Raw genomic sequence first — 27946 nt, 5'->3', positions numbered from 1 at the left:
CTCCCTTACCCACCCATATCTCCCGACATTCTGGCCCCTGCTGGGCCCACCTCGTCCCCCCTGCCTGGCCTGGCTGGTTCCAGGGGTGGGGTGTTTGGTGGGGAGTGGTGCGGTTAAGGCAATGAGTTATTTGAGGTAGAAGACGTGGGGGGTGTGGACAGCCCTGCAGGCCCGGCCTGGCTGCCCACGCTGCTGCTGGTCCCGCTGCTTCCTCCCCGGCTGCCACCACCGCCACCACCACTGCTGCCACCGCCGCCTTTGCTGGGAGCTGAGGGTGGCGTGGGGGCCGACGGCTGAGCAAACAGCACTCCTGATGCAAAGACAGGGGGAGAGACAGGCCATGAGAATTTCAAAAGCTTATGTGACAGGTCAAGGGACTCCCCTCAGACTCCCTACAGAGTCTGACAGGGATCAGCTAGGATGCCCTGAATTCATATCATCATGTCCACCGCCAGCCACCAGGCCTCTCCACGTTGGCAGCAGTGCCCGATGCTTGTGTGAGCAACAGGCCTGACTGTTTTTAGAAAGAGATGTGAAACCTCCATTGCAAAAGGAGAAACATAACAACTAACACGTATCTTTGAGCACTTACTCTGCACTGGACAGGCTGCCATGGACAGGCTGCACTGGACAGGCTACATACTTATCTTATTTGAGAGCCAGAAGGGAAGGCCCTTGGTCCTCGATCGTTTATCCTATATCAAGCCCCCAATGCCCCTGCTCCCCTTCCCACCTGGGCACGAGCAGCCAGACCTGGGCATGAGCCAGGACTCCCAAGTTAGCCTGGGGAGGGGCGAGTCCAGGCAGGCGCAGAGTCCTACCTGTGTACATGATCCCGTTAATCTCTACCGACATGCTAATACTGTTGCTGCCGTTGGTGCCGGTCACGCTCACGGCCGAGTCCTGGCGGCTCTCAGAGGCTGCTGAAGAAGAAAAAGCACCACTTAGGATCAGAAATACCTCTGGGTGATCGTCTACTTCTCAAGCTAGTCATCCCCACTGGACGTTCCAAAGGTGTGACTCGTAGCTGTCACCAGTGCACATAGTAGGTGCTCGGTAAGTGCTTATCAGATAAGAGCACTGAGGCAAAGGGTCAGTAACAAACAAAAATCTGACTGCAGAATTGAAGCTACCAGATGGGGAGGGGGAGGGGAGAGTAGAGTGGGGAGGGGCCCAGTGGACTAGGGTGCAGGACTATGGTGTTTGGTGGTGGGTGTGGTGAGGCAACTCAGCTGAAGGGGGTGACCCTGTACCTCTAAATCATCAACAGTGCTGTGAACCAATACTGCTTCAATTAAAAAAAAAAAAGAGAATGTATTTGTTGAAAGTCTGTTTTTTTCATGATTGTTAGATGTCAGCAAACCCTAAATAATCTCTCATTCTAATTGCCAGAGAGTATTCCAGATTTGATTGATTCGTATGATGGACACAAAGGCTGCTTGATGTCATGCGAATGACGGACTTGAACGTCCCTCTATATACGTCAAGTCCTCACCTCCACCAACGGGGTCTTTGAAAATGTGACCTTAAGCAGAATGATACATAACAAAAGTAGGTCCCTGTGTTTTGTTCCAGTCATCTGGGATTTCTTTGTTTTAATCAATGTATAAACAAATGTTGCTGAATGAAACCCCATAAAGGACCAGCTATATGTGGTTCCTTGAGCACATACTCGCTCTGCCGTAGATACCCAGAAGAATCACTAGGTCAGCGTCCAAAAACACTGCTCATTTTTAAAAAGGACTGCCAAATTGTTGCAGCAGGACCATTTCCCCACATCCTGACCAATTCTGATATTCTCAAACTCTGATGGTGAAAATGGGATCTCCATAGATCCTCAACTACATGGAATCAACTTTTTGTATGAATTTACTAGTCACAGATGCCCATTTCTTCTACCTGTTTGCCTTTTCTTATTGATTTGTAGGTACTCTTTATATATGCTGGCCACAGGAACCTTGTTCTGCTACACAAGCAGAAAGCATGGAGGGTCTGGGTGCTGGGTTGGTACCTTGGCTGTTGATTCGAATGCTCATAGGCAGCTGGGCTGTCATGGCCAGGAAGTTCTGCTGCAGCGCCCGCTGCATAAGCCGCTGCTGTTCATCTGCCACCAGAGCCATCTTCTTCTCGGGGGGCTCTCCAGACTCCAGTTTCTCCCGAAGTTGCTCCAGGGCAGCTGCTTGTGCTGCCACAGCTGCCTGGGCTGCTGCTGCTTGCACTGCTGCTGCTTGGGCTGCCACCACAGGGTGGCCTGCCAGGGAGACTGGCAGGTGGCTGGGGACCGTGATGGGGATGGCAGAATCCTCCTCTAGAGAGGAGAGAAGAGGAGATGGTAGGCAGAAGGGAACTGAGGCGCCTGGCTCTGACTTCTACCCAAGGCGGGAATGTGCAACCTCTTGAATACTCCTACTGATGGGGAGCTCACTCTCTTTCCAAGAAGGTGGATAGATTTCTGGATAGACATAAATGCTATAACATCCTTTCTAATATCAGGGTGACCGTAGGTAGCATCAGGTGATGTTGCAATGATAACAATACTAGTTTGGACACAGGATGATAGTAGTATATAGTGTCAGCATCAAATAGATTATAAGCACAAATATCACACATAACACTAGTTACAACACATGGGCCCACCATGGTCTTGTCTAGAGTAGTTACTGTGAAACGTCTCAGAGAGACTGTTCAAAACCCCAGGTCTGTACTCACTCTTACTCCCATTTTACAGATGAGGACATCGAGGAGGCAAGATAACTTTCCAAAGGCCACAGAGCTGGGGAGGGGTACCTGGAATTTGAGCCCCACAGCCCAGCTCTAGAATCAGCTCCTGATCATCCCCTCTTGTGTGGCTGAAATCAATGTCCCCATCAATCCTGCTCAGAGGCCCCACTGAGACCTGTCGCCTCGTCTTCTGATTCTTCCTCCCACATCTCCCTCAGGTCACCTGGTGCTGCCTCTCCATGCTCCACTTTGACCTCTGCAGTTGAGGGGTCCTCTACCCTGGAGTGTTTCCTTCCTCTTTTGGTCTCAGCTCCAGTATCTCAAGAGCCCCTCAGCCACCTTCCCCATCACCATGGACCTACTGCTACTGCCTACTCTTGGGGTTGTCTTGTCAGAAGCCCTCATTCTGGTACAATGCAGCCCCCAAGTCCAGCACAGAGCCTTGCACATGGTGGACGCTTAATCATTAATGGATGTCCCAGGATCCCCAACCCTGAGAGGGGCGAGGCTAAGCCCATGAAGGACCGAGCGAGCTAATGTTTAGCAAGATGCCATTCATCTTAGCTCTGACAGCTCTCAGTTTTCAGGGCACTGTGGGATCAGCTTAGATCCCTGGACCGCCCCTAGGCGGCAGGGACTCATAGCCCATGTGACAGGAGAAACAGGGCGCAGACAGGCAGCTGCCCTACTGGAGACCATGCTGCTGCATGTGCTGCTGCTGCTGCTGCTGTGTTAGGAAGGCTCAGAAGTTCAGCGGGAGACTGCGGCAACTGATGATGTCTCCCATAGACAGCACTTTCAAGGCACTGCCAGGCCTAGCCTGTGGCATTTTACAAACTGCAGGGTTCCTAACAATGCTACAAAGAAGGGGTAATTTCCCCCACTTTACTCATAAGGAAAGCTGGGCTCAGCAAAGGGCAGTGAGCTGCCCAGGGGCACCTAACAATAGCTTCAGGATGGCTAAAGGGTCCCTAACCCACAGGGCACTCGGTGGCAGTCTGCCTGGACAGCGTGCCAAGAGGATTCTAAAGCTCAAGGGGGAAAGACTGTAGTAATCCACTAGTAATGTCTGTCACAGGAAGGGGGCTGGAAAAAAACCGTGGTGACTTACAGCATCAGCCACAGGCAGAAACAGGGCCGATGCTATAATAATTATTGCTAATGTCTGCCACAGGACTTTAGTAGAGTACAGTACTCATTTGGTAATGTCTGCCTCAGCGTGGACTGGGAAAACAGTGATGAATTAGTGACATCTACCATGGGCATACGCTGGGGAAACTGGGCTTAATTTAATACCTGCTTTGGCACAGAACTAGAGAACAAACTATTGATTAGTGATATCTGCCATGGACACAGATTTGGAAAAATCAATTACTAATGCCTGCCTGTAAGCCTGCAGCTGAAAAAAAAAGGTGATTGATTAGCAGTGTCTGTCAGAGGCACAGGCTGGGGACTGGCTGCTTTCCAGCCAACTCTGGGGTTACCTGCTGGTTACCTAGAGAGGGTGTCCCATCATACAGCTAGGCTAAAGCTGAGTCAGGATCAGGATGTGTGGCCTTTTACCTTTCTTGATCTTAGGGGCTGGAGTGATGGAGCTTCCGTTGGTGCTGGCGGTCAGTCCCAGGGAGGGCATGGGCAACTTGGGCGAGGACAGCACGCTGTGGGCCCCGCCCGGCGAGTAGGCAAACAGGGAGCCCCCAAAACTCTGGCGCCGGCCCTCACGCCGGTTGCTGTCGATGGCTGCCTGGAGCTCATTGGGGTTGCTGAGGCCACGCTTCTCACACTCGTAGGGGTACAGGTACTTCATGTACCTGCGGACGGGGGGGGGGGGGGCAGGATGGTGCCTGGGTGCCTCCTGTGGCTCCCTGTTGCCTTTAGTATAGAGCAAAACCCCATCGTGGCACCAACTCCCCGTCTCCCTGCAGTTCTCGCAGTGACGCTGCTTCCTGTCTCAATTCCTGTCTCTGAGATGTGACCCCCATCCTCATGACTGCTTACTGCTAGTCCTCTAATACTCGATCCGGGCGCCCCAGAATCAGAATACCCCTTAAGACCCCACCAACATCCTCATGTGGCCTGGACAGCTCCTGCCCCTTCCTGCCCTAGGCCCTGTGCACTGGCTGCCCATAGCACCCTCCTCCATCGTGGCCGTGCGGGCACTCACTGTGTCCGCAGGGTGAAAGCAGCGCTAGTGATGGACGTGGGCAGGTTGAGGCCCTTGGTGATCTCACGCCACAACTTCTTGTTGATAACTTCCACCAGCCCGCCCTTCTCGGTCACCAGCACATACAGCATGAACAGGTCCAGCACCTGCTTAGCCATGATGGGGATCCGGTTCACGGGCGTCCCTGTGGGGTTGGACAGGGTGAGTGAGACGAGGGTGTGTCGAGGGCCCCAGCCCCTCATGCAGCAGACTCTAGCTAAGGCCTGGCCCGGGGTGGGCTCTCCCATCACCAGTGACATCGGCACTCTCCATGGGGCTGTGCTGTCCTGGCACTGCTGGGGACTGGGCAGCTGCCCTGGCTCCTACCCCCTTGAGGCTAAGAGCAGCCCCAGTTGTGACAACCACAGATGTCCCCAGACATTGCAAATGTCCCTTGGGGGTAGGGTCATCCCAGGTGAGACCCCCCGTTGGAGAAACCACCGAAGAGGCAGCTCGGCCTCAGTTTATCCATCAGTGGTCTGGGCTCACTGTTGATCCGAAGAGGAGGACAGGGTAGAGAAAGGGCCCCCCCCCACCCTGGGCAGGTGGGCCTTTGTGATTCCTACTGCACCTTGCTGAGCGCAGCAGGTGTCAAAACAACTCCACCAGCCTCCTGCTCCCCAGCTCCCCTCCCAGGGGCCTGTCAGTCCTGGCTCCCAGGGGCTTTGCAGGGGGGCAGGGGGGCAGGGGGGGAGGGGAGTGCTTAATCCATTTAGCAGCCTAGAGAGTAAAGTGGTGGGGCTAGCACAGGGAGGGGAGGGGCGGTAGGTAGCACCTCCCGCCCCTCCCTTATTCACACCCTTCAAGCTCCAGGCCTGGCATTACAGCCCACGTCCACCACCTCCCTGAAGCTGCTGCACACAGCGTGTCCTCTCTCCACCTGCGCCTAACCACGACAGGCCCCTCACCCAGCCACAGGAGCTTCTCATTTCAGCTCAGACCTTCTGGCAACGTCCTGGCCGGGCCCTGGTATACCTCTGCCCCCAACAGTGAAGTTCTGAGTTTCTTGTCCTGGTCCCGCCTGCTGCTTGTCCCATGGAGTCCCTGGGGCTCAGCCAGGCGCACAGCAGGCGCTCAACCAGCGACAATAAATAGATTTGACATGGTGGTGACCAAAAAAAAAAAGCTGACTGCTCACACCGGTCCCTGGGGCACACCGGGGACAAGTCCAACTTCAGGGGAGGGGAAGGCTTGTCGGGGCCCACACATGGCTGCACTCCTGGGACCCTGGCTCTGGGTTCCCCCAAAGTAGACATTCCAGAACCATGTCCTGCCACCACCTCCATTCCCCAGTGAATGGAGGACAGTTGGGAGGGGAAGAGGACGATGGAGCTCAGAGACGATACTCAACCAAATTCTGTTTTCCAGCATAAGAGGGAAATAAAAAAAGTCAGCAAGTGTCTGTGGCACACCAGCCCCGAACAGCGCCCAGTGTGCCTGTGGTACCCCACCCAGGGCAGTGGTTTTGCCTCTCCCTAGAGGAGGAGGAGAGAAGGATCACGCTGAAGCTCCCCCAGGGCTCCCTGGTCCGCGGGGTGCTGGGAGGATGTTTACAGAAGGAGGGGGCCGCGCGTCTGCGTCTGCACGTGCAAGGAGGGCACTGACAGGGCTAGTGGGCAGGGGACCACAATGAAGGGTGCAGAGGTCGTCAAGGAAACCGTAGAAGGGTAGGTGGAGGCAGGACCCCTCATTTCCAGGCCCCAGAGAACTGTGAGAGAAATCCAGTGTGGGGGAAAAATTACTTTCCTTCTATCTGGAGTAAAAGGAAGGTGGTGTCCAGGGTGAGAGGGGTCTGAGGTTCTGAGCACCAAAGGTCCCAAACTAGAAAGGGTAAGTATCTAAGAAGACCGTAGCAAAAAGGGAGCCTTGGGAGTTGGGTTTTGAGGGGTGCAGAGGAGTTTGTTGGCCCCTGGCCTCCTGAAAAACCTGGCTTGGTAAAAGAGGCTGACCCTCGTGGCCCTGTCTGGCCGAAAGCAGGACTGACATGTTAGGGACTCCACTCTCACTCACTCAGGGGCAGCTCAGCAAATTCCCTAGTAACACCAGAATACCAGGTGCCCAGCTGTGGATAAAAGCAGTGAGAATCCAGCAGGACAGTCAGAGGCTTGGGCAGGTGTGGATAGAATGATAAAGACAGCAGGGGAGAATCTCTCTGATCACAGAGGGGCAGTGGGCCTTGGCTGGGCTTGGCGATAATATGTGAGGGGCCCCCACACCAGCATGGATCTGGACTCTTCAATCCCCTGGCATGGGAGGGGTTAACAAAGAAGCCAAAGCCCCCTCCCCTTTCATCTCCTTCCCTTCCGGTGCTGGGTCTGTGTTTACAGAAGCTGCTGGCAGGGAGGGGAAAGCAGAGAAGCCTGGACAAAGCAGTTTGCTGGCCCAGGGCTCCGAGAAAGCCTGGGGTAGACCCTGCGGTGGGGCCCCCCCTCCCCAAGTCCTTCCTGCCTCTATGGCCCAAGGGCCAGGTCACCTTTCCCAGCCTTAGTCTCCTTTCCTGGAAGGTGGGATCATGACCACCCCCCACGGGGGGAGGGGAGGAGTACAGAAGTGAGCCACACCCTGCCGAGGATGGCTGAGCACTCTCGCTCAGCTAGGTGTCCTGTGGTGTGGACAGATGGCTCTCTGCCCCGTGGCAGCTGAGGCCAGGGGTGGGGCAGACTGCGGAAGACCCCCCCCCCATCCTGAGTGCCCCCAATTGCCGGGCCCAGACCACCCTATGCCTCGGTCTTCTTTCCCTCCCCAGACACCACCCAGGCCAGTCTCTGCTCCCTCGTGCCTGGCTTCATCCAGGCCATCTCGCTGTTCTCCAGGCCTCAGTCACCAGACACTTCCTGGGGGGGCCATATCCCCCACTGCATCGGTCCTGACTGGGTGGATGGGGCTGGCAGGGCCACAGCGGACAGTCAGCCTAGTACACCCTCAGTGCTTAATAAAAGCGCTGGCACTCGGTATGCTCGGGGTGCCGGCTCTCCGCAGTTTTGGGGCTGGCCTCAGGGTGGGGATTGTTTGTGGCCCACCCACAGAGGTGGGGACTGAGGCCGCATGGGAGCTGGGCAGGGGCTGGGATGACAACCTTGCACCAGGGGCCACCTGCCTGCCGGCCACTCCAAACCTGTGGCCCCAATGGGCAGGCCCTGCTGTGGAGGTTCCTGGGAGTCAGGACTGTCAGATCTGGGTTGAGGCCCTGAGTTAGGACCTACCCCAAGAGGCTCACAGCTGTGCTTCCCCCTCAGACACCCACGACAGGATGTGCCCCTTCTCTCAGCCCCGACGGCAGGTCAGTGGCGCATCCCCCAGACGCCTCTTGGAGGCCTCCAGCCGTGGGCACTTGCTGCCCTCCTACCACCCCTGCCTGGGCTATGACCGCGGGACCCTCCTCTGCAGCCCCGTTCCCGTGACTGCCCGGGGCAGGCCTCACCTCGCTTCTGCATGAAGCTGAACAAGTCATCCAGGAACTCCTTCCTCTTGGGGTCCCCATCCAGTTCGTAGAGCTGTGAGGGCAGGAAGGGGACGAGTTAGTTGGTGCCAGAACAGGGGTGTTGGCCCTGTTATGTGGAGGGCTGGGCTGAAGGGGCAGCAGAGACGCCCACAGAGATTGGCCCTCCATGCTCCAAGCTCTCACCAGCATCCAAATACCTCCTGAGGCCCCTGGGCCGACAGTGAACCTGTTCCCCACTTTCAGAAGAGGACACTGATGCCCGAGTCGGGCCTCCTGTCCTGGGGTCTGGGGCCGCCTGGAATAAACAGTGCAGGCAGGGGCTAAAGACAACAGAGGCTCCTTCCCCTGCATTTCTGGGACCACAAGTCCAAGGGTGAGACCTCGTAGGGCTGTGCTCCCTCCGGTGGCTCAAGGAGGGCTCTTCCCGACGCTTTCCACTTCTGGGGGCTCCAGGCATCCTGGCCTGTAACTGCATCACCCCAGCCTCAGCCACCTTCTTGGCCTTTGCCGTGTGTCTGTGTCCAAACTCCCTTCCTCCTAAAGACGCAGTCTTTAGATTTAGGGCTGCTACTCCAGGAAGACCTCATCTTAACTAATGATGTCTTTAAAGAACCCTGTTTCCAAAAATAATTACATTCGTCTGAGCAGAGCCTTGAAGGAATCTTCTGGAGGACACAGTTCACCCCAGCACCTCCCGGCACTGCCATCATGGTGGGTGCACGAAGGCAGGCCCAGGGCTGGGACATCGGCAACTCTCAGTCCGGGGCCTGCGTTCACCTGTCGCTGAGGGTGGGGAGGGGGTGTCCAGTGGGGGGTGGGGTGGCCCAGGTCCTCTGATTGTACAGACCGTCCCCTGACAGGTGCTGGCAGGTGGGGGAAGCCATAGGGACAATTAGGAGTTGGGAGAGGCAATTTGCTGAGGAGAGGCAACAGCAACAGCCAACTTTGAGTTAAGCCCCAGGGAACGAGTCCCCATGGCCGCGTGGACGGGACAGATCAGAGCCGCAGGGAGGTCTTGAAACCACCAATTAGCTGGGGCTGGTATAATCCGTCATTAGGGCCCAAGAACTCGCTGACGCCAAGCTCCCGTCACATGGGACGGGACGTGCCCCGGTCTTGGGGAGGCAGGCCCATCAGGGCTGACCACCCCACTGCTCCTCTCTGGGCCTATCCCCCCTCTGTGCGATGGAGAAGCAGCAGGGCCTCCCAGACACAGACCAGGGGAGTCAGGAGCAGGGACCTGGAGGGCTGAGGCTGAGTGGGGCTTTTGTGTCCGCCCTGCCCTGCCCAGGCTGGCCGGCCACATTCCTGTGCTGATTTATGGTGGCCGGGGAGGCCCGGCATTTCCCCACCCCACTGCCTGAGGGGTGTGGGGCCTGCAGGTGGACCTGGCCAGCCGGCAGCTGGACCTTCCCAGGGGCGTGCATTTGCCAGGCTCGTCCAGCTGGCCCCTGACCCAAAGCCCCCTACCCCACATAGTCCCCTCAGGGAACTGCTCACCCCCTCCTCCAGGCCCATTCATCATGGAGCCACACAGAGGGCTCCTGTGTCATCAGACCGGGCAGGGCGCACAGCAGTTGTTTAATACTTGTTCCTAAATAAACCTGGGTTTTCTCGGCTGCACCACGGCCAGGCTCGCGGGGAAGCAGACTGTGGGGAGACTCCTGGGACAGCAGGTGCTGGGTGAATACTGTCCCCCAAGTTCAAATGTCCCTGGAACCTGAGAACAGGACTTTATTTGGAAAAGGGGCCTCTGCAGATGGAGCTAGTTTGAGTCCTGACGGAGCAGAGAGGCCCTAAATCCAATGCAAGTGTGTCCTCATGTAAGGAGAGAATTTGAATGCAGACACAGGAAGGGGCCAGGTAACAGCAGATGTGGAGACTGGGGTGATATGGCCACGGGCCCAGGACGCCTGGGGCCCCACAGCCAGAGAAGGCAGGAAGGATCCGACCCTGGAGCCTCCAGAGGGAGCGTGGCCCGGGACTCCTGGCCCCAGAGCAGTGAGACTAAGTTATCAGTATTTGCAAATCCCGTCTGGGTGTCCTGTCATGGCCTGGCCCTCCCATCCCCCTCCGAAGCTTATACTGGGGCCTGTAAACCACAGACCCTTCCTGGTGCAATCCTCACTTGGGTGTTGGGGGTTCCACCTGCCTGAACCCCTTTCCTGGGCCCAGCCCTGACAAGGCACCTCAGTGAGCCTCCTGCCTCAGTTTCTCTATCTTTCCAGGAGCGTGTGCGATCAACATAATAGCTTCACCCTGCGTTCCTGGAACTGGCAGGAACCCTGTATTCCAAGCGGGGAAACTGAGGCTTAGGCAGGGAACAGCTGCCAAATGACCCCACAGCAAAGGTGAGCCAGCTCTGGGGGCCACTCACCCCCAGGCCAAATGGTGGCCGGCTGGTGTGGTCAGATCCCTGTGGAGCCAGGGCAGTGACACAGGGCCATAAAGGGGGATGTGCAGGCCCCCCACTGTCAGGGGGTGGCAGTTTTAATGGTCATTGCAGTGGGCAGTCGACAACAAAGACAAACAGTAAAGGCCGCCCGGCTTTATGGGGTTCTGGCCCCGAGTACCGCTCCCCCACAGGCTGTTTCCTACTCTGGCCAGGGCTGCCCACCGGCCCTAGGGGCGGGGGTGGGACGGTGTCCAGGCCCCCTTGTGGGTCGGTGGTCATCACACAGCAGAGCCCGGGTTCTCCGGCTGAAATCCTGTCCCTGTCAAAGCAGACCAGATGCCTGCAGGGCGGGCTGGAGACGCGGGGCCAAGCCTCAGAGACCCTCCCCGACTGAGGGCCCGGATGAGTCGAAGACCTGGGGTCACGCTCTGGCTCCTGCCTGATGTGAAGACATCCTCCCAGCCCCCACAGCCCCCAACACCCTGCAGCCCCTCTCCCACCTCACCTCCCTGGCCGACCTGCCGCTTCTCAAAACGGCCAGCCCTTGCCACCTCAGGCCCTTCCAGGCAGTTCCTCTCACACCATATGCCTTCCCGGCCTGCGCCCACGCCCACGCCCACCCACAGCTGCCCATCATCGGGGCCTCAGCTCAACACCGTTGCCTCCTAGGGGCCCTGGGGAAAGGCCCCCGCGGGCAGCCGCAGCCCCCGCTCTAGTAACGTTTTGTCGCGGCCCCTTTCCTCCCCCGCCGCTTTCCCTCCCCGGGTCTGGCGTGGCCCAAGCTGGGTGCGGTCACCTGCGGGAGTGGGGGTGCCCATGGCAGCAGAAGGGCAGGGGTTGTGTCTGCCTTGTTCCCGGTGGGTGACACCGGCACGTGGCAGCGGCTTCATAAACCTCGCGAAACGGACCTCGATTTTTCAGGGCGATGTGGGACGGGGGCGGCGAACCCTTCCAGAATCCAAGCCGTGTCAGGCAGGGCTCCTGCCCCGAGAACGCGGGTGCAGGCAGCGCCAGGCAGACAGGAAGGGGAGGGCCGGGAGTAGAGGCGAGGGAGCAGCCCCAACCCTGCTGGGGTCGACTCCCCCTCTTGCACTTCCCTGTGAGCAGGGCCCGCCCTGCCCACTGCACCTCTCAGCCTGTTCACCTGCGACATGGGCAGCGAGCCTGGGGAGTGTCAACGAGGGAGCCTGGCCAGAGGCCCCCCCCAGCCTGCCCGAGTGTCCCGCTCCCATCTCTGTTCTCCACCTGCTGAGGGTTATCAGGATCACCCCGCCCTCACCCCATGGCCCCCTCTGCCTGCCTTGGCCCTGGAGGGGCTTTTACCCCAGAATGGAGGGTGCTGGTTCGCTAATTCCCAAGGTTGGACTGACCAGGCACTATCTCCTACTCCTCAGCACCCCCTCTGCATGGGAGGAGAAAGAGAGGCACAGCGCAAGTGTGTGTGTGTGTGTGTGTGTGTGTGTGTGGGACAGCCCTGCCCGCACACCTGTACCCCACTAAGCAGTCAGAGCATGACCCTCCCCAAGGGCTCCCTGTCACCCTCCCAGCCAGACCTCATGCCTCAGGCCTTCCCTCCAGCCCCAGGCTGACTCATGCTTTCTGAGCAAGCACACGCTCTCACCTCAGGGCTTTGACACTGGCCACGTTCCCTCCTCTCCACAAGACCTCACCTTCTCAGGGAGCCCCCCACCCTTCAATGTGCAAGTCTCCGCGGGGCACTGCTGATGCTGACCCTGGAGCGCATGTGGGTTTCCCTACAAGCTCCATCATATTTGATAAATGAATTGGTTCTGGACATTCCCTTGGTTGACTGACCCCGAAGATGCCAGGGAGGCCAGGGGACCCTCCAAGGGACTTCCCCAGGGAGGAAGCAGATGAAGCAAGAAAGGCTCAGGCTCAGGTATAGGGGGAGGGCGATGAGGGAAACGTGAGATAACCACCCCTTACTCCCCAGCCCAAGGTGGCAAACAGGAAATTCTTGTTTGTGCTGACCAGGCACACCAGGGGAAACTGGCTGGTCAGCAGGGTCCCTGCTGAAGGGCTGACAGCCCCAGGGGCTAGGAAGGGTCTCAGCGGCAGGGGACCCCTCTGAACAGGCAGCTCCCTGGAGGTGGGACCACCTCCCCGCAGCCTCACGCAAATCCCAGGGAGGGACTCGGCTGGGGCGCTCCTGAGACCCCCTCCCAGGCACATGGGACATGTGGGCCGGTGAAGGTCACAGCACCTGGAGGTTCTCATCACCCAGGGGTTGGGGGAGGTGTCCGGCCAAGGCTGAGGGGCCCCCCATTGTAAAGAAACCGCCCTCTCGCCCCAGGGCCCCCTGGGGGAACCTTTGCCCCCTTGACTACTCAGGCCCCTTCCGGACCCAGGCGGCTCCAAAGTCCAAGGGGCCCCACCTCTGGACGAGGCCACTGGGTAGGCAGGCGAGCAGGGAGCGAGGCGCCGTCTTTGGAAGGCAGAGAGGAGATCAAGTCTGGAGAAAGAGTTCGAGTGTCTGGCATTCTGGGAGAGCAGGCCCTGTGGCCGAGGGGACACAGACGGGGCAGGGGTAGTGGCCGGATGGGAAAGGCCTATTTTTGCATCATCCAACATGGCTGATAAAGCAAGAGAAGGGGGCCTCCCTCTCAGGACAGGAGGAGGTTTGCTGCTGAGGTCAGAGGTCTTGAGGGAAGCCTGGCTACCCAGGCTGGCGGGGCGGAGGCAGGAGGGAGGTGGGGGCGGGCCAGCTTCCAGGCAGGACCAGAGTGACTCAGGCTTTGGTGCTCAAATGTCACATACATTTTTCTTAGTCTTTAGAAAAATATTTATGAGGATGAAATTCACCTAACAGAATTCACTGTTTAAACGTGTACAATTCAGGGGCCTCCCTGGTGGCACAGAGGTTAAAGTCTCAGCACTATGAAGTTATCCACAGCCACTGTGGCATGAGTTCGATCCCCAGCCAGGGAGCTACCCACATGGCGCAGCAGACCTCTCCTGTCTCCCCGCTGCTCCCCTCAGCAGTTAATTCAGTGGATCCACCTCTTCTGTTTTCCACTCTATGTCTGGTGAACCCTCTCAACGCCCCCACACTCTGGCCTACACCCCAGTTCTTATATGCAGGAATAAGTAAATAAATAAATCTTAAAAAAAAAAAAAGGTATACAATTCAGTGGTATTTGGTGAGTTCACAATGCCGTACAACCAGTACCTCTACCTATTCTAGAACATACTATTATACCAATAGAAACCCCTTCATTGGCAGTTACAACCTATTCCCTGGACAAACTGACTCTGCCCATGGCTGGGCCTGTCCTGGACGTTTCTCGTCAGTGGCCTCACACCGCGTGGCCTCATGTGTCTGCTTCTCTCCCTGAGCATCATGTGTTCAGGCCCCTCCCCGTGGGTGTGAGTGTCAGAGCTGCCCCTTTCCATGGCCAGTGATATTCCCACGTGGGGGAATGCGCTGTGTGCCCTTTATCCACGGATGGACACTTGGGTTGTTCCACCTTTTGGCTGTTGTGAGTTGTGTTGCTGTGAATGCGCGTGTATAATCTCACCTATTTTTATACTTTTTTGGGTTTTGGACAAGAACTGATTCATTGTGACCCATGTAAGCAAAGTGAAACTGCAATGCCACAGAGCAGAGAAGGTGGCACAACCCCCAGACTCCCACAAAACACTCGAGAGACCAGGATGGTAAATCAGATGACAGCCTCCAGCAGCGGAAGGTACGAGGGGCTTTCCACTGACATTAGCCTCAAACCTCGTCTCCCTTGCTCACAGCCAGCCGGGAACCCCTATGTCCTCTGCAGTCAGGCCCCCAGCTGGCTGGTGCCCCTCTGTCCCCCGCCTGTCTGTCCTGGCTCCTTATGCTCAGCCCAGGACAGCAGGCTGCTCCCCGCACCCAGCCATGCCCCGGGCCTTTGCGCTGCGTCTCTACAATCCCCTTCCCCAGAGTTAGCCTCTAACCTCTGACCCCCCCCCCCCCAGCATGATAGCACCTGCAGCATATGCCTGGCATCCCCGGCCAGCATCTCTAGATCGTGTGACTGGGTAGTCATTCTGAGATGGCTCTGTCCCTTCTGCTCCCCACCCAGGTGAGGGTCCCTAAGGGTAGCACGGGGTCTGTGTGTGGGCACGGGGCCTGGGATACAGCAGGCACTCACTCCGAGAGCAGGGAGTAGAGGCGTCACACATGTCCTCTCCACTGGCCTCCATCTGGGCCCAGCTGTGATGTCCCCCTCCCCGCAGCGGCCCCTGCCCCCTGATAAAACCCTCCTCACATTATCAGGCTCTGATGAGGTCCCTGGGCTGCCCGAGATGACTCAGCGCTTGCAGCCGTTGCAGGGGCCCCAGGTGGGCCAGAAGCCGGCATCCCTGGGGGCCACCCCAGCCCCCATAAACAGAAACACCCACAGCTGCCCAGGGAAAGCAGCTGGTCCAGAGTATGTCCCTTGCCCAAGGACGTGTAGCCCAAAATGGCAAAGCTGAGCCCTGAGGCCAGGCCCGCACCCTCCCCCCAGAAACCCCAAGCCGGAATCGGAATGAACAAACGGACAAAGGGGTGGAGAACTATGCCAGGACAGGGCTTGGGACAGGAAGAGGTCAGTTTAGGCAGAAGGACCTGAAGTTTGGAACCACCCTGCCTGCACTCTGGGCCTCAGGAAGCAGAAGCCAGAGCTGTCCTCTCTCCAGCAATGCGGAGCAGCTCAGGGCCCGGCGGTCCTGGAGAAGCCCAGGCAGGCAGCAGGGGTGCTAACACTTGAGGGATTGTTCCCTTCTAGAAATGTCCAGGACCTGCCCCAGAGGCCATGGGGGCCCAGTGAGGGGCCACAAGGCCATGTGGCGCCAGGTCAGCCTGCAAGGTTTGGTCAGGATAAGCCATGTTGTTTGTAGCCATTAATGAGCGCCTTCAGTATACCAAAGGCTGTGATGGATGCTGGGTGCCCAAGAGAGACCCAGGCCCCTGGGCAGCCCCGGGCTAGTGGGGAAAAGGTAGAAACAAAGGCACAAAGGAGATGGCAGGGAGAAGTCCAGTCCTGGGCTGCAGGCCCACGTGCAGCAGGGACTCCACTGTGTGACCTGAGGCCCTTCCCAGTCAGCCCCGGGCTGTGCCTGGCTGAGGTCCAATATTCCCCGCGTTATCATCCAGTGCAACTGACCCCAGGGGGGCATGCCCCTCTATCTCAGGGCACCCCGACCACCCAGGCCTTTCACTTCCTGTCAGCAGCAGCCACCACCAGGCAGATGCTGCGGCCCCCACCCCCGCCCTGCTGTGCTCAAAGGAAATTGGGGAAGTGATTCTGGGCAGGGCAGAAACATCTGTCCTCTAGGCTATCACCCACACCTCTGCCTGCTTGCCGGCCACCTACCCCCTCTGAAAAAAGGCCCCTCCTACCCACAGCACAGATATTAATAGAAAGTCCCAGGAGTACAGAGCCCATCACACTAAGTTGGTGCTCAAAAGCCCGTCTTTCTGGTTCTAGCTGGCGAGGTTCCAGCCAGACCGGGCTCTCCTCCTCCCCTTTGGCCCTTCACAGACTGGGGCCACCTGCAGCCTCCTGGTCTTCTCATCTGCGAGGTGGCAGGGGTGCTCCTGATCACAGGGGGCGGGGCAGGGGAATCATGACTGCAAACTGGCTCCAGGAACATGGCTGGGGGCACAGGAGTCACCTTGGCTGCAGGGTAAGGCTGGCTGCTTGCCATTTCCATGCCACAGGTAGGGAAACTGGGGCTCCCAGGGGGACACCAGGGGGCCTGACATTGAGGATGTACCCAGGATGGGAACAGCAGAGAGAAACTTCTAGGAAGCTGGTGCCTGGGGGGAGGAAGTTGCCCCAGAACAGCATGTAAACTACACGCAAATCACCAGTGCACCAGGAGTCCCCCCGGCCCAGGTCTGGCCTCGAGCAGCCTACTCTCTACATGGGGGTCCACTTTACAGACAGGGACACAGGGCTGAGATGAGGGGGTCCTGCCAGGCCCTGGAATGGCTACAGGGCACCCCGCAGCAGCGGACCTCCCGGGTGGGGTGGGGCAGCCCCTGCCCCAATGTGCTTGGCACTCAGGGAAGTGGCAAAGGTTCAGTGACAGAAAGTGAAAAATCCAGAATCTTCTCCCATCTACCCAAGCAGTTACAAGTCTGGCATTCCGCGATGCGCACAGGCATTTCGTCACACAGGCCCTGGAAGCAGCACACGCTGCTCCTGCTGGTCGCTGGCTCAGCTCTGAGTCCCAGGCCTGGCCGCTGAGAATAAAAATTCTATCCTGGGGTTTCTTCTGAAAGGAACCAAACATTTCCCTGCAGACGAGCCCTGGGCAGCCCCAGAAAGGACTTTCTTAATGTTGTCATTCCAAGACCGAGAGGGCGGCGGGGTCCCTGCGTCCCTGTCCCGTTCTGAGAGTGATGTGCAGCGAGGGCCAGCAAGAGGAGGCCCGGGGCAGGTGGGTCCTGCCCAGGCCATGCTGCCAGGTCCCCATCATAGAACCGCTGCAGGCAGCACAGAAAGGGGGAAGGGGCAAGAGGCTGCTCAGGGTCTGGAGTCCCCACCAGGCACACGCAAGGTCCTCTAAAGACTCTAGGTAAGAAGGTGGCCTCAGAGGTGCTACCCAAATTGAACTCCCAACTGCAGACGGGGGATCCCTGCTCCCGGAGGACTTTCACCTCCCTGTGGGCAACTATCTTGCAGGGAGACACTGAGGATCGAGGAGAAGCAGCTGAGGAGAGGGCAGGCAGGCACGCAGCTGGCACCCACCACAGCTCGCCCCTGCCGGGTAGGGACACTTGTAAATGATAATTAGCAACGATAACAGGAAAACAACAACAGTCAACACGTGCCAATGCTGCCCCTGTGTTACAGATGGGGAAACCGAGGCCCAGGAGGACAGCGTGGGCAGTGGCTGACCCAGGCGGGAACAGAGCTGTTTATGCACCCAGCTTGGCTGGGCTTTGCACCCCCTGGGTGGCGACGTCATCAAAGAAATGAGTAATCCCAGAGATGACTTCAGGGCCCACTTATTTTCCAAGAATCGCTCCGTTCTGGGTACCTGGTCAGCAGGCACTTGGACCGGTGTGGGGGACAAGAAGGGGTCAGGCAGGCCAATGGGCAGGCAGGTGCCAGCCCGGGCACACAGGGGGCTGCCAGGGCGGGTAGAAGGCACACCATGTCCAGTGCTCAGTGGGCCAGGGGCTGCCCGCTGCTTCCTGTGACAATGTGGACAGAGAAATCAGGGGGTGGGGAGGCAGATACACGCAATGGGGAGGCTGGGAATACGAGGACGCTCTGGGCTCTAGAACCGGCCCCTCCAGTGAGCAGCAGGGTGAGCTCTCATTTCCTGGCTTCCAGCAGAGGACCCAGCCCAGCACGAGTCCCCAAGAAGAATTTATGGGACGAGTCATAGGGGAGGGTGAAATGACAGCAGAGGGCAGTGGGCTCCCTCGGGGCTTGAGCAAGTGACCCCTGCACAGGGGCTCATGAGCCCAGAAGATCCATGTCTGTAGCCACAGGTTTGGCATCCCTACTTGGGGTGGGGGTGGGGAGGCAGAACCTAAGGGCCTAGGCTGGGTTGGTCAGGGGGACCCTCAGAGATCCCTCACAGGTCAGAGAGAAAGAGACACAGCTCAGCCACTCCAGCCTGGATAGAGATGCCCATCAGCCCCACGGACACTAACAGGGTTCAAGCATGCCCAGCCCCAGTGTCCCACCAGGTACACACTTCAATGGCCACGCAGGTGGACCTTACAGACCAACTGTGGACCCTTCTTTGGGGATTTGTTTGGGGCGACGAACTCTTGCTGTCCTGCCACGGGGGTCGTGGGACCCCACCTGGCTTCCCACTTGGACCACCGCTGCCACATGGCCAGGGGCACACATGTCCACCCCGTGGCTGACCACGAACACCCACTCGGCCAGTTCACAGACCCTCTCACCCCCACATGCGCACAGGGAGCCTTGAAATATGCCCACAGTCCAGGCAGCCTGCCACGCCGACACACACAAACACACCCCTACACCCAGACACAGACACACAAACAGACACACCCTTCCTCTCTCCCTCCCAGATAAAGCGCCCAGATAGCCGCCCTAGGCCTCTGACCGGGCCCCACATCCCTGCTGCCTTGAGCCAGGGGGAAGGCCACTCTGACGCTTGGGTTGCAGATGTGTCCCGGTGGCCAGAGCAGGGGGGATGCAGCAGGCGCTCTAGACATGCCCGAGGAGGGACCAGGCCCCACACGCATGCCCATGAGAAGGCACAGTCTGGCCTTGCTGCCCTACCCTGTCCACGTCCCCACCCTCTGGAGAGGAGGGTCCGAGCTTGAGGAGAAGTCCCTCCACCTCCCCGCAGGCCTGGCCAGGAGGCCTCTGGCGCAAGCTCCCACCTCCCAGACAATGGAAAACACGAACACTTAGGGGTTGGCCTTTGTGACAGGCAGGGAAAGTGAGGCACAGGGTGAGCAGAGTCCTGCCATCTGTTAGGAGCTCCTTGGATCACATCTGCAAGGCCCTGCTTCCAAACGCGCTCCTGTGCAGAAATCCTGTGCAGCAGCCAGCCCTGGTCAGGCTCCCAGTCACGCTGGGTCTGTGTTCACTCCCTCCAGCAGGGGTCGAAAAGAGGAACTCACACCCTCCTGGTTCTGGGGTCAGAAGACGGAGATCGCAGCGTGGAGGGGCCCACAACCCCTGGGAACCTCCAGGAGAGGGTCCTCCTTGCCTTTTCCAGCTTCTGGGCCCGGCGGTGGCTGCATCACCTCATCTCCGCCCCATGCTCACATTCGCAAGGCTTCCCCTGTGTCTGCCTAAATTTCTCTCTTACGAGGACGTGGCCATTGGTTTTAGGGAGCCCTCCACCATTAGGACCTCATCTAATCACATCTGCAAGACCCTGGTTCCAACAAGCTCCCATTCTGAGATTCTGTGCAGACACGTGTTTGGGGGGATACCATTCAACAGGCTACTCCCGGAATGTGGGTTTTCGTTTGTGTTTTTCATTGTCTGGGAGGCAGGAGCTCCGCCTGAAGGCCTCCCGGGGGGGCCTGCAGGGAGGTGAGAGGCGCTGACTCAGCACTCCCTGACCGGTCCCCTCGACCCCATGAGACCCCCACCCAGCCCTGTCCACGGGGCAAGGCCAGGTCCAGCGCCTGGGCCTTCAATGGGGCAGATTAGTTACCGTTTAACCCCGTGACCCCCAATTGTCCTCTGGCTGAGCACAGTGGAAAGAGCAGAGAAGGGGCGGTCCATGCCCCGCCCCCCGACGTGTGTCCACCCACCGCCCACGCCCCAGCTGCTCCCCTGACTGCTCTGTGCACCACCTGGCCGGGCAGCGTGGTCTGTTAGTGGGGGAGCCGGGCGGTCACAGCAGGCCAGATGCAAACCCTGTGCTGTACGAAAGGGGGTTCTGGGGATCAGAACATTTAGGGGGGTAGTCTCTGTGTCACCCAGGGAAACTGAGGCACAGAGTGAGCAGAGTCCTGCCAGGAGTCCCCTTTGGGTTGGAGAGCTGCATCCTGGCCCAAGGTGACACCTTACGGAACCTGGAGCCGGGACCCGCCGACCCCTCCTGGCGCCCCAGGGCCACGTGAGCAGGGAGGCTCCAGGGCCCGCGGTGGGCGGCGCTGACCTGCGCCTGGCCGGCTGATTCCAACTGCTGACCCAGACAGCCTGACTTTCTAGCTAATGGTTAATGGGCGCCACGGTTACCTCATGCTTCATGGGGCAGGGGAAGCCCACAAAGGGGGCAGCGGGAACACCAGCCTCACGCTCGGGCCCATGTGGAGCCAGCTGTGGTGTCTGCACACGCGTGGCCGTCCTGTCCACGGACATGGGCACACATGAGGCACAGGCACAGGCGGCTCTGGGACGCAGACCCCCGCCACCTGCAGACACACTCACCCAAGCAGGGTGTGCCATGTGATGAACACACAGATGTACCCCAACAGGCGAGATTCAGTCGGGGCCACAACCAGCTGCCTGAGAGGATACACGTGAAAACACAGCAGCTGGGTGAGCAGCATCAGTACACGTGTGAGGGGCACACACAGAGGGCCTCAGAAGGCAAAAGCAGATCCTGACACAAGCAGGGCCCCATGAGATGGGCCCCCCAGCCCAGGGGACCAGCAGCTGTCCACCTCAGCCCACGCCCACACGCACACGCACACCCACGTCAGCAGGCTGGACCCGAGTGGCAGGCAGGCCCACCCCGCCCAGCAGGCACCGCTCCCTGCCATGGCTGAGTGTGTTATTAGAAAGCGTGGGGCGGGGCCGGGCGCTTGGCAGGGGCCACCAGGGTGGGGAGCAGGTGGTGGGCGTGGGGCCAGGCGACAGCAGCAGTGACCCCACGGCAGTGACCGGGCAGCCAGGCGGCAGCGCAGGGGCCAGATAAGGTTCTTCCGGCTGACTCAGTGTGGTTCCCAGGGCTGGCACGGGCTGAGGCACAGTGCCAGGGGTTGGCGGGCGGGCACCCTCCCTGTGCTTGCCATGGCCCGGCTGGCTCGGTGCCAGCAGCCACAGCGGCTTTGATGAGGCAGGTGCGGCCCAGAAGGGGAGGGCCAGGCTCCCAAGGGGCTTCCCGACACTCTCCTCTTCTCCTGTCTCCCTGTACACATGGGCCCGGGCTCCCGGGGCCCCAGGAAGATGCTGGCACCAGAGCTGGGGACCACCCGGGCCTGGCCTCCATCCCTCTGGATAAACATTCTGTCTCAGGCACACCAGGGAAACTCTGCTGGGCTCAGAACCCATGCCTGACGTCCAGGTCTTTGCCAGGCTGGGCCCTTGGGCACAGAGCACCCTCCTCTACTCCCTCACCCTCCTCCCTGGTCTTCCAGGGCCACCTGTGCGCCGACCTCTTCCTCCCCAGGCCCCGGAAGGCCTGCCTGGGAGCTCACCTTTGGTTTGCCCCAGTGTTCAGCCCACCCTCCTTCTCCCACTTTATGCTTCACCCCCGCAATCACAAGCAAATCCCACTTGTCTGTCCTCTGGCAAGGTCTTCAGTCTCCCACAAGGCCCGCGTTCCTCTGGGCAGCCTCCTCCTCCCTGTCCTGGTCCAGCCCCTACCCCCCCAGAACTAGGAATGCCTTTGTCCAGAGCTGGCCCCTCCCAGATGAAGAGAAGGATGGAGACGGGGAGGAGGGAGGAGAGATTAAAAAAAGAGAAGGATGAAGAGAAGAAGCTGCCACCTCCGCCCCGAGGCCTCACGCCTCAGCTCCCCACCCCACCCACAGCCGCGGAGGCTCTCGTAAGCCCAGGGACGTTCGCTGCAGTGGAGTTTACGAGGAAGCAGGGAAACAGACCGGGGCGCCGGTGCCTCAAGGGAACTTCGCCACGGCTAGAAGAACCAGGGGACCCGAGCACAGGACACCGTGAGGTAAGCTCGTGAGGAGGGAAAAAAAAGAGGCCACATGTGCTTCCGTGTCGCCGGCCCTGCAGCGCCCGCTCTGAAACCTCGCAGGTGCCATTTCTGGGTGTCGGTGGACAAGGCCCGGCAGACACTGGCCAGGTCAAGTCCTCAAGCCTCACGGGAATTGTTTCCTATTTTCTCCCGACAAGAACAACATCGAGGGTTACTTCTAGAATCAAAACCAAACTAAAAACATGTATGTGTATTTCCCATGATTAGAAGTTCCAAGTGAGCAAAAAGGACCAAAAAAACACACGATGGGGCCCCAATCCCCTCAGATGCCCAAGGCTTCACCTCTAGGGGCCACGCGGGTCGGGGCAGAGCAGGACACGCATGGAGCTGGATGGGCCCCCTGGCAGGGCACACCAACCTCCTGGGTCTGGAACCCACGGCTGCCAGTGCCCACGTGCCCGTGTGTCGGCTCAGATCTGACACCCCTATGCGAGCATCACTTCCATTTCAGACAAGGAAACAAAGGTTCTGAGAGGACAGAGGGCTCCCCCAAGCCCCAAAGCCAGTGGCGCCCCTGGTTCTGACTCCCAGACCACCCTTGCCCCTGTGTCTATGCCACCAGGATGGTTCCGGCAGCTGCTGGGCACAGCACACCTCAGGGTGAAATCCCAGCCCAGACACCACCCCAGATAACTGTGGGCAAGAGCCTAGACGCCTTGGCTCCCCGCCTGTGCCGTCTCCTCCCCCACGAGATCAAGGGGGGTACAGAGGACGCGTGTGATCTCAGTCATTGACCTGCACAGAGCTAAGTCACAATACCAGCCAGAGGTGTCACTCTGGGATTGTCATGGCTACACCACTGAGCTCAAGTTATGTGGTGAGCAAACGTCACCTTGGAAAGCAGGGAAAACCCCAGCATTTAATATAAATCAGAACCACCGTGACATACCAGGCCAACCCCACAAAGATACCTAGAATCAAAGCATCAGACGGGACTCGGAGACCCTGAAGCCTCCGGCATAGCTGCGGCCCGCAGGGTGGTCGCTATGGGAACAGCACCGCAGTGCCTCGGAGGCTAAATACAGAGTGGCCGCGAGCAATCCCACTCCAGGTGTTGACCCAGGAAAATGGAGAACACACACCGAGCCTGCACACATGTGCAGAGTACAAGTCACTACAGCCAAAAGGTGGGACCACCCAGGTGTCCCTCGTCTGGTGAAGGGTTCTACACACGTCCCCCCACATGGGAGCGTCACCCGGCCATGAAAGGGGGGCAGCTCTGAATCTTGGGATCACGGGGAGGGACCCTGGACACACGACGCTCAGGGAGAGAAGCCAGACACGCAAGGCCACGTGGTCTGAGTCCACTGACAAAAAGCGTCCAGGAGGGGCAAGCTGGACCGGCAGTGGGTGCATGGCGCCAGGGGCGGCGGGGCATGATGAAGGACACATTTTAAAGGTTTCTTTTGGGAAGATGAAAATAACCGTAAAATTGGGGTGATGGCTGCACAGTCCTATGAATAAACTAAAACCACTGAATTGCATGCTTTAGGTGGGTGAATTAGGTACTATGTAAATTTTCTCTCACTAAACCTGTTTTTAAAAATCCCAACATTAACTTGAGTTGTTGAAACTAAGCGCTTGAATGCTGAAGCAGCTGAAGATCTGTGACTAAGGGACCGCAAGTTTAAAATCCCACCGTGGTCACTTTCTACAGGCCAGGCTCAGCCATGACAGTGACCGGAAGCCACCAGGACATCGCCAGGATTGCACGTCCCCTCCCAGGAGGTCGACATCCTGACTGTTGCCCCTGGTGCACGCAAACCCCTGGCTGGCAGCTCCAGATACTCGGTCTCCATCAGCACACATCTTGGGGGCCCATACATCTTGGGGGCCGGGTTTTCAAGGAGAGTCTGTGGCTGTGAGCCACAGACTGCTGGCCCTCCCAGCCCAGCAGCCCCTGAACTGTAGCTGAAGGCAGAATTTCACTACTATTGAGGGTTTGTGGGAGGAAGTCAGCCCAGGCCCTGCCAAGACTGGGAGGAAGAGCCAGAGACAGTGCCAAGTGGGTGGGCAGCCAGCCAGAGGGGGCTGCCACGTGCCAGGAAGGGGGCGGGTCAGGTGCCAGAGTCAACACAGCCCAACATCTGCTAGGCTGCTGGGCCCTGGCCACTGTTGACTCTGACCGTACAGGTGCCTGGCCAGCTGGGCTAGAGGGCCTCGGCAGCTGGACGTGCCACAGTGGAGCAGGAATAAGGTCTAGGCCCAGCAGGGTGGACTCGACTCCCCTCTGCCCACCACCTGCCCCAGCCTCCACTGTCCTTGAACCCAGTCCTGCAAGGCCCACTTGGTGGCCTCTGGCCCTAAGCGTGAGCGGGGTCCTGCCTCGGGGTGTCTGCTCAGGTAGCTCTCTCCTGCACACGGGCCTGGGTCCTCTCCTACAAGGTTCAACTTGAAAGTTGATCGCAAGAGGCCTCCCCCACAGCCCCAGACCACGTTTCTTCATCCGGCGGCCTTTGTAATTATTTATTTGCTGACCTTACTATTTACTGACCTTCTCTACCCCGCAACGGGTGACCTGACCTCTCAATAAAAGACTGCCCACCTGCATCGTGGTCCCCTGGCCCTTGGCCTTGACTCCCTGCCAGTAACCCACCCTGGCTGGTGCAGAGACATCACCATCCTGTGCCAGACAAGAGGACAGTGGCTCCTGGTGGTCCTTGTTCCCTTTATGCCAAGAGGCCTGGGGTCAGGCAGGTGGTCCTCGGTCCCCTTCTGGCCTGGCCACCCCCCAAAACCCTCCTGTCAATGTGGTGTCTGAGGAGCTGGGGTTGTGGGGCAGGGTAGGGTGAGGTCCTGTCAACCTTTGACCCCACAAGGGCTACTGAGGCTTGTCCCTCTCTCTGGCCTCACCCATGACCCCCGAAGTCTGGCTGACTGGCTGGCTCTAGTCTAGCCCCCGTTCGGGGGCTTCAGGGAAGACTGAAAAGATCCCTGAGTAAATAATACAGTGTGCCCCTCTGTGTTATTCTAAACCCGGAGAACCTCAAGACCTCAGTGCGCAGAGATCCCACCCCAAACAGAGGGCCTCAGACTCTTCTCTATGAAATGGGATAAGTGACTCCTTCCGAAAAGGAGGGACACTGAGGCGGGGGGAAGGACGGGGTTGCTGCGCCTAGGCTGGCGAGGGCTGGCGCTACACGCAGGGTCCAGCCTCCCCCATGTGCCTGGAGGTGATGAGACTGCTGTCCCCACGCTTAGCGTTCAGCCCTGCGGCCAGATTGGGAGACGGGCCGTGCCACCAGCCAGGCACCTGGGCAGCTCATGAGGGGCAGCGGGGTGTAAACCCCTCCAGCCCTGGAAGCTGGAGCTCTCCTCTCGCCTCTGGATCTCTGCCCGGGCCATCCCCGCCGGGATCCCATTCCCCAACCTCCCCTTACCCCCCATCTCAGGCCCCCGTTGCCCTACTCGAGCCTGAGTCCGAGTTCTTTGCTCTAACTCTGAGCTCTCTGATGGCCAAATTCAAGTCTTTGAAAGAGTGTCGCGGTACAGCAGCCTTGGGGCTAAAAAGGAAGCCTCGGGTTCTGGGTCCCCCAGAATTAGCATCTCAGTCCATTCCCCTGCAGTCACAAACAATGGCTGGGCCCCAGGTTCCCTTGAGGAGCGCCTCACAGAGGTGGCCACATGTGCCCTGTGTCCACAGCCCCATGGAGCCCAAAGGGGGCCTGAGCAGGGCCAGGGTGGCCAGGTTCCCACCGGCCACTCCCGGAGGTCGGGCAGGGCCCAGCTGGCCGCTGGCTGGAATGTGAGCCTAGCCAGCCACCCCGTCATCTGGTTTCCATCTGCCCAGCCCAGCGAGGCCCAACTTCAAAGGATCCCTGCCTGGTTACTTCCTCTGCCCTGGTCGCCCACAGGGAAGGCACCAGGATGGCCACTTCCTCCCCTCCCGGCTGGAGCCCCCGGGAGCTGTGACACCGGCATGGCCACCCCTGCTCAAGCCAACAGGCCACACAGCCTCCGTTCAGGGGCACCGAGCCCCACCAGCAGCCCACACCAGGTCCAGCCTGTTCTCACTCAGCCGTCTCCTGGGAACGTCCCAAACTTCGCCCTCACTGCTCATGTCCCCATATCTGCTCTCCACAGCCGGCCCAGCCACCCATGGGACTCCACCACGGCCTCGGTTTCCACAGGAATCCCGGCGCCCGGCCCAGCATCACGGCCAGCTGGAAGGACCCAGCAGTAACAGGGTATCCCCCAATTCGACGCATGCCTACCTGCTTGAACTGCTCCTCGTACGTCCAGTCCCCATGGTCCGGCGGCTGCAGCTGGGGAACCATGTGAGCAGCCCCTCCGGGGTGGGCCGGCCCGGCCCCGGCTCGCTCTTGGCTGCCCAGTCCCCGGGGCCCGCCTTCGCCGTGCAAGGCCTGGGGTGGCTGAGCCTTCCGAGGGAACAGGGCTGAGGGGCCTGGGGGGCCGAGACCCTCCTCATCCTCGAAGTCCTCATCCTCCTCGTCCCCCAGGTCTTCTTCCAGCTCCTCCTCCTCCTCCTCCTCCTCCCACTTCGGCTTCCTGGAGGGGGCACAGGCTCAGGGTCAGGGGGATGCGCAGCATGCCAGGCCATGCCTCCTCATCCCGGCCCTGGGCTCCCTCTGAGTGTGGGGAGAGGCCCCCACCTGCGCTGGCTGCAGGGAGGGCCTGTGACCATGACCAGCTGAGGGCACGGGAAATACCTCCCCAGTTCCCAGTCAGATGGAGCGGCCGTAGGCACAAATTGGGGCTCCTGCCTACTGCTAACCCCAGTTCCTCTCCTCCCTCCTCCCCTCCGGGGCACAGACCTCCACGCCGGGCTCTGAAAAGGCCAAGCCAGGTCCTGCCTCAGGGACATTGTTCCCCTCCCACACCCATCGCCCCCTCCGCCCCCCCGGCCCACCACTCCTGGCCCCCATGGCCTACCAAGGGGTTGCCGCTCCCACAGGGAGACGTCCACCCTCTGCCATCTAAAGCTGACCCTGGTCCCCGCCACCCCTCCTGACACCCCTGATGTGCTTCTCAGTAGCCTCATCTCTGCTCTTTTGCTTGTCAGGCATCTTCCCGTAAGGCCCGAGCAGGCCGGGCTCAGGGCACCAGGCCCGGTGGGACCACAGGACACTTGTCCCTTGTCCCGTGCAGGTCCCACGTGGCCTGTCCGCCTATGCCACTGACTCTGCCCCGCTGACTGGCAGCGCGGACCTGGCCCCGTGCAGGTAGCTGAACTTCAGTGAAATTAAATTCCAAACTGGAATCCATTTCAAATACCCAACAGCCATCTGTGGCCGGGGCCCCACACTGCTGGAGAACGTTTCCATCACCATCCCCAAGTCCTGAAGCCAGCCAGGACAAGGGCTGGTCTTCCCCCCATGCTGTGTCCCCAGCACCCAGCGCTGCCTGGCACAGGCAAACGCTTCAGAGACGCCCACCAGGCCCCAACTCACAGCTCATCGTCGGAGCCCACGTTCTCGAAGTGCCCGTCTCCTTCAGCCTGTCCTGGCCCTTCCCTGCCTTGGCCAGGTGAACCCCGTGCCCCTTCCTGGGTTGTGTCCTCATCCTCTGAGCCGGGGGGCCCGTCCTCGGAGCCACCGGGGCTGGGTGCGTGGCCAAGACCAGCAGCAGCAGCCCGCATGGCGGCCAGTGCAGCCATCTGCGCCCGCTGCATTCGGGCATTCTCAGGTTCTCTATCCTCGTCTGGGGCGGCCCGAGCCAGGGCTAGGGGCCTAGCGGGGGGCTCAGGTGGTGGCAGTGGCTGCTGCCGGGCCTCCAATTCCTGGCGCGCCCGCTGCTGCCGCTGCAAAAGCGTCTCCATCACAGCCTGCAGCTTCAT

At 59.4% G+C, this 27946-nt stretch overlaps 1 protein-coding gene across 1 annotated transcript; it reads right to left on the bottom strand.

Moving 5' to 3' along the window:
- Positions 1–113: 113 nt before the first annotated feature.
- ARID3A (AT-rich interaction domain 3A) lies at positions 114–27946 on the bottom strand (the record flags this gene model as incomplete). Its single annotated transcript, XM_084249036.1, has 8 exons — positions 114–310; positions 822–920; positions 2012–2308; positions 4285–4532; positions 4886–5069; positions 8346–8418; positions 26364–26658; positions 27561–27946. The coding sequence occupies 8 exons, from the start codon at positions 27944–27946 to the stop codon at positions 114–116; spliced, it is 1779 nt and encodes a 592-aa protein (XP_084105162.1).

Source organism: Talpa europaea, assembly GCF_964194135.1.
Source record: "Talpa europaea genome assembly, chromosome: 12".
Classification (NCBI taxonomy): domain Eukaryota; kingdom Metazoa; phylum Chordata; class Mammalia; order Eulipotyphla; family Talpidae; genus Talpa; species Talpa europaea.
This window is presented reverse-complemented; position numbering and strand designations above follow the sequence as displayed.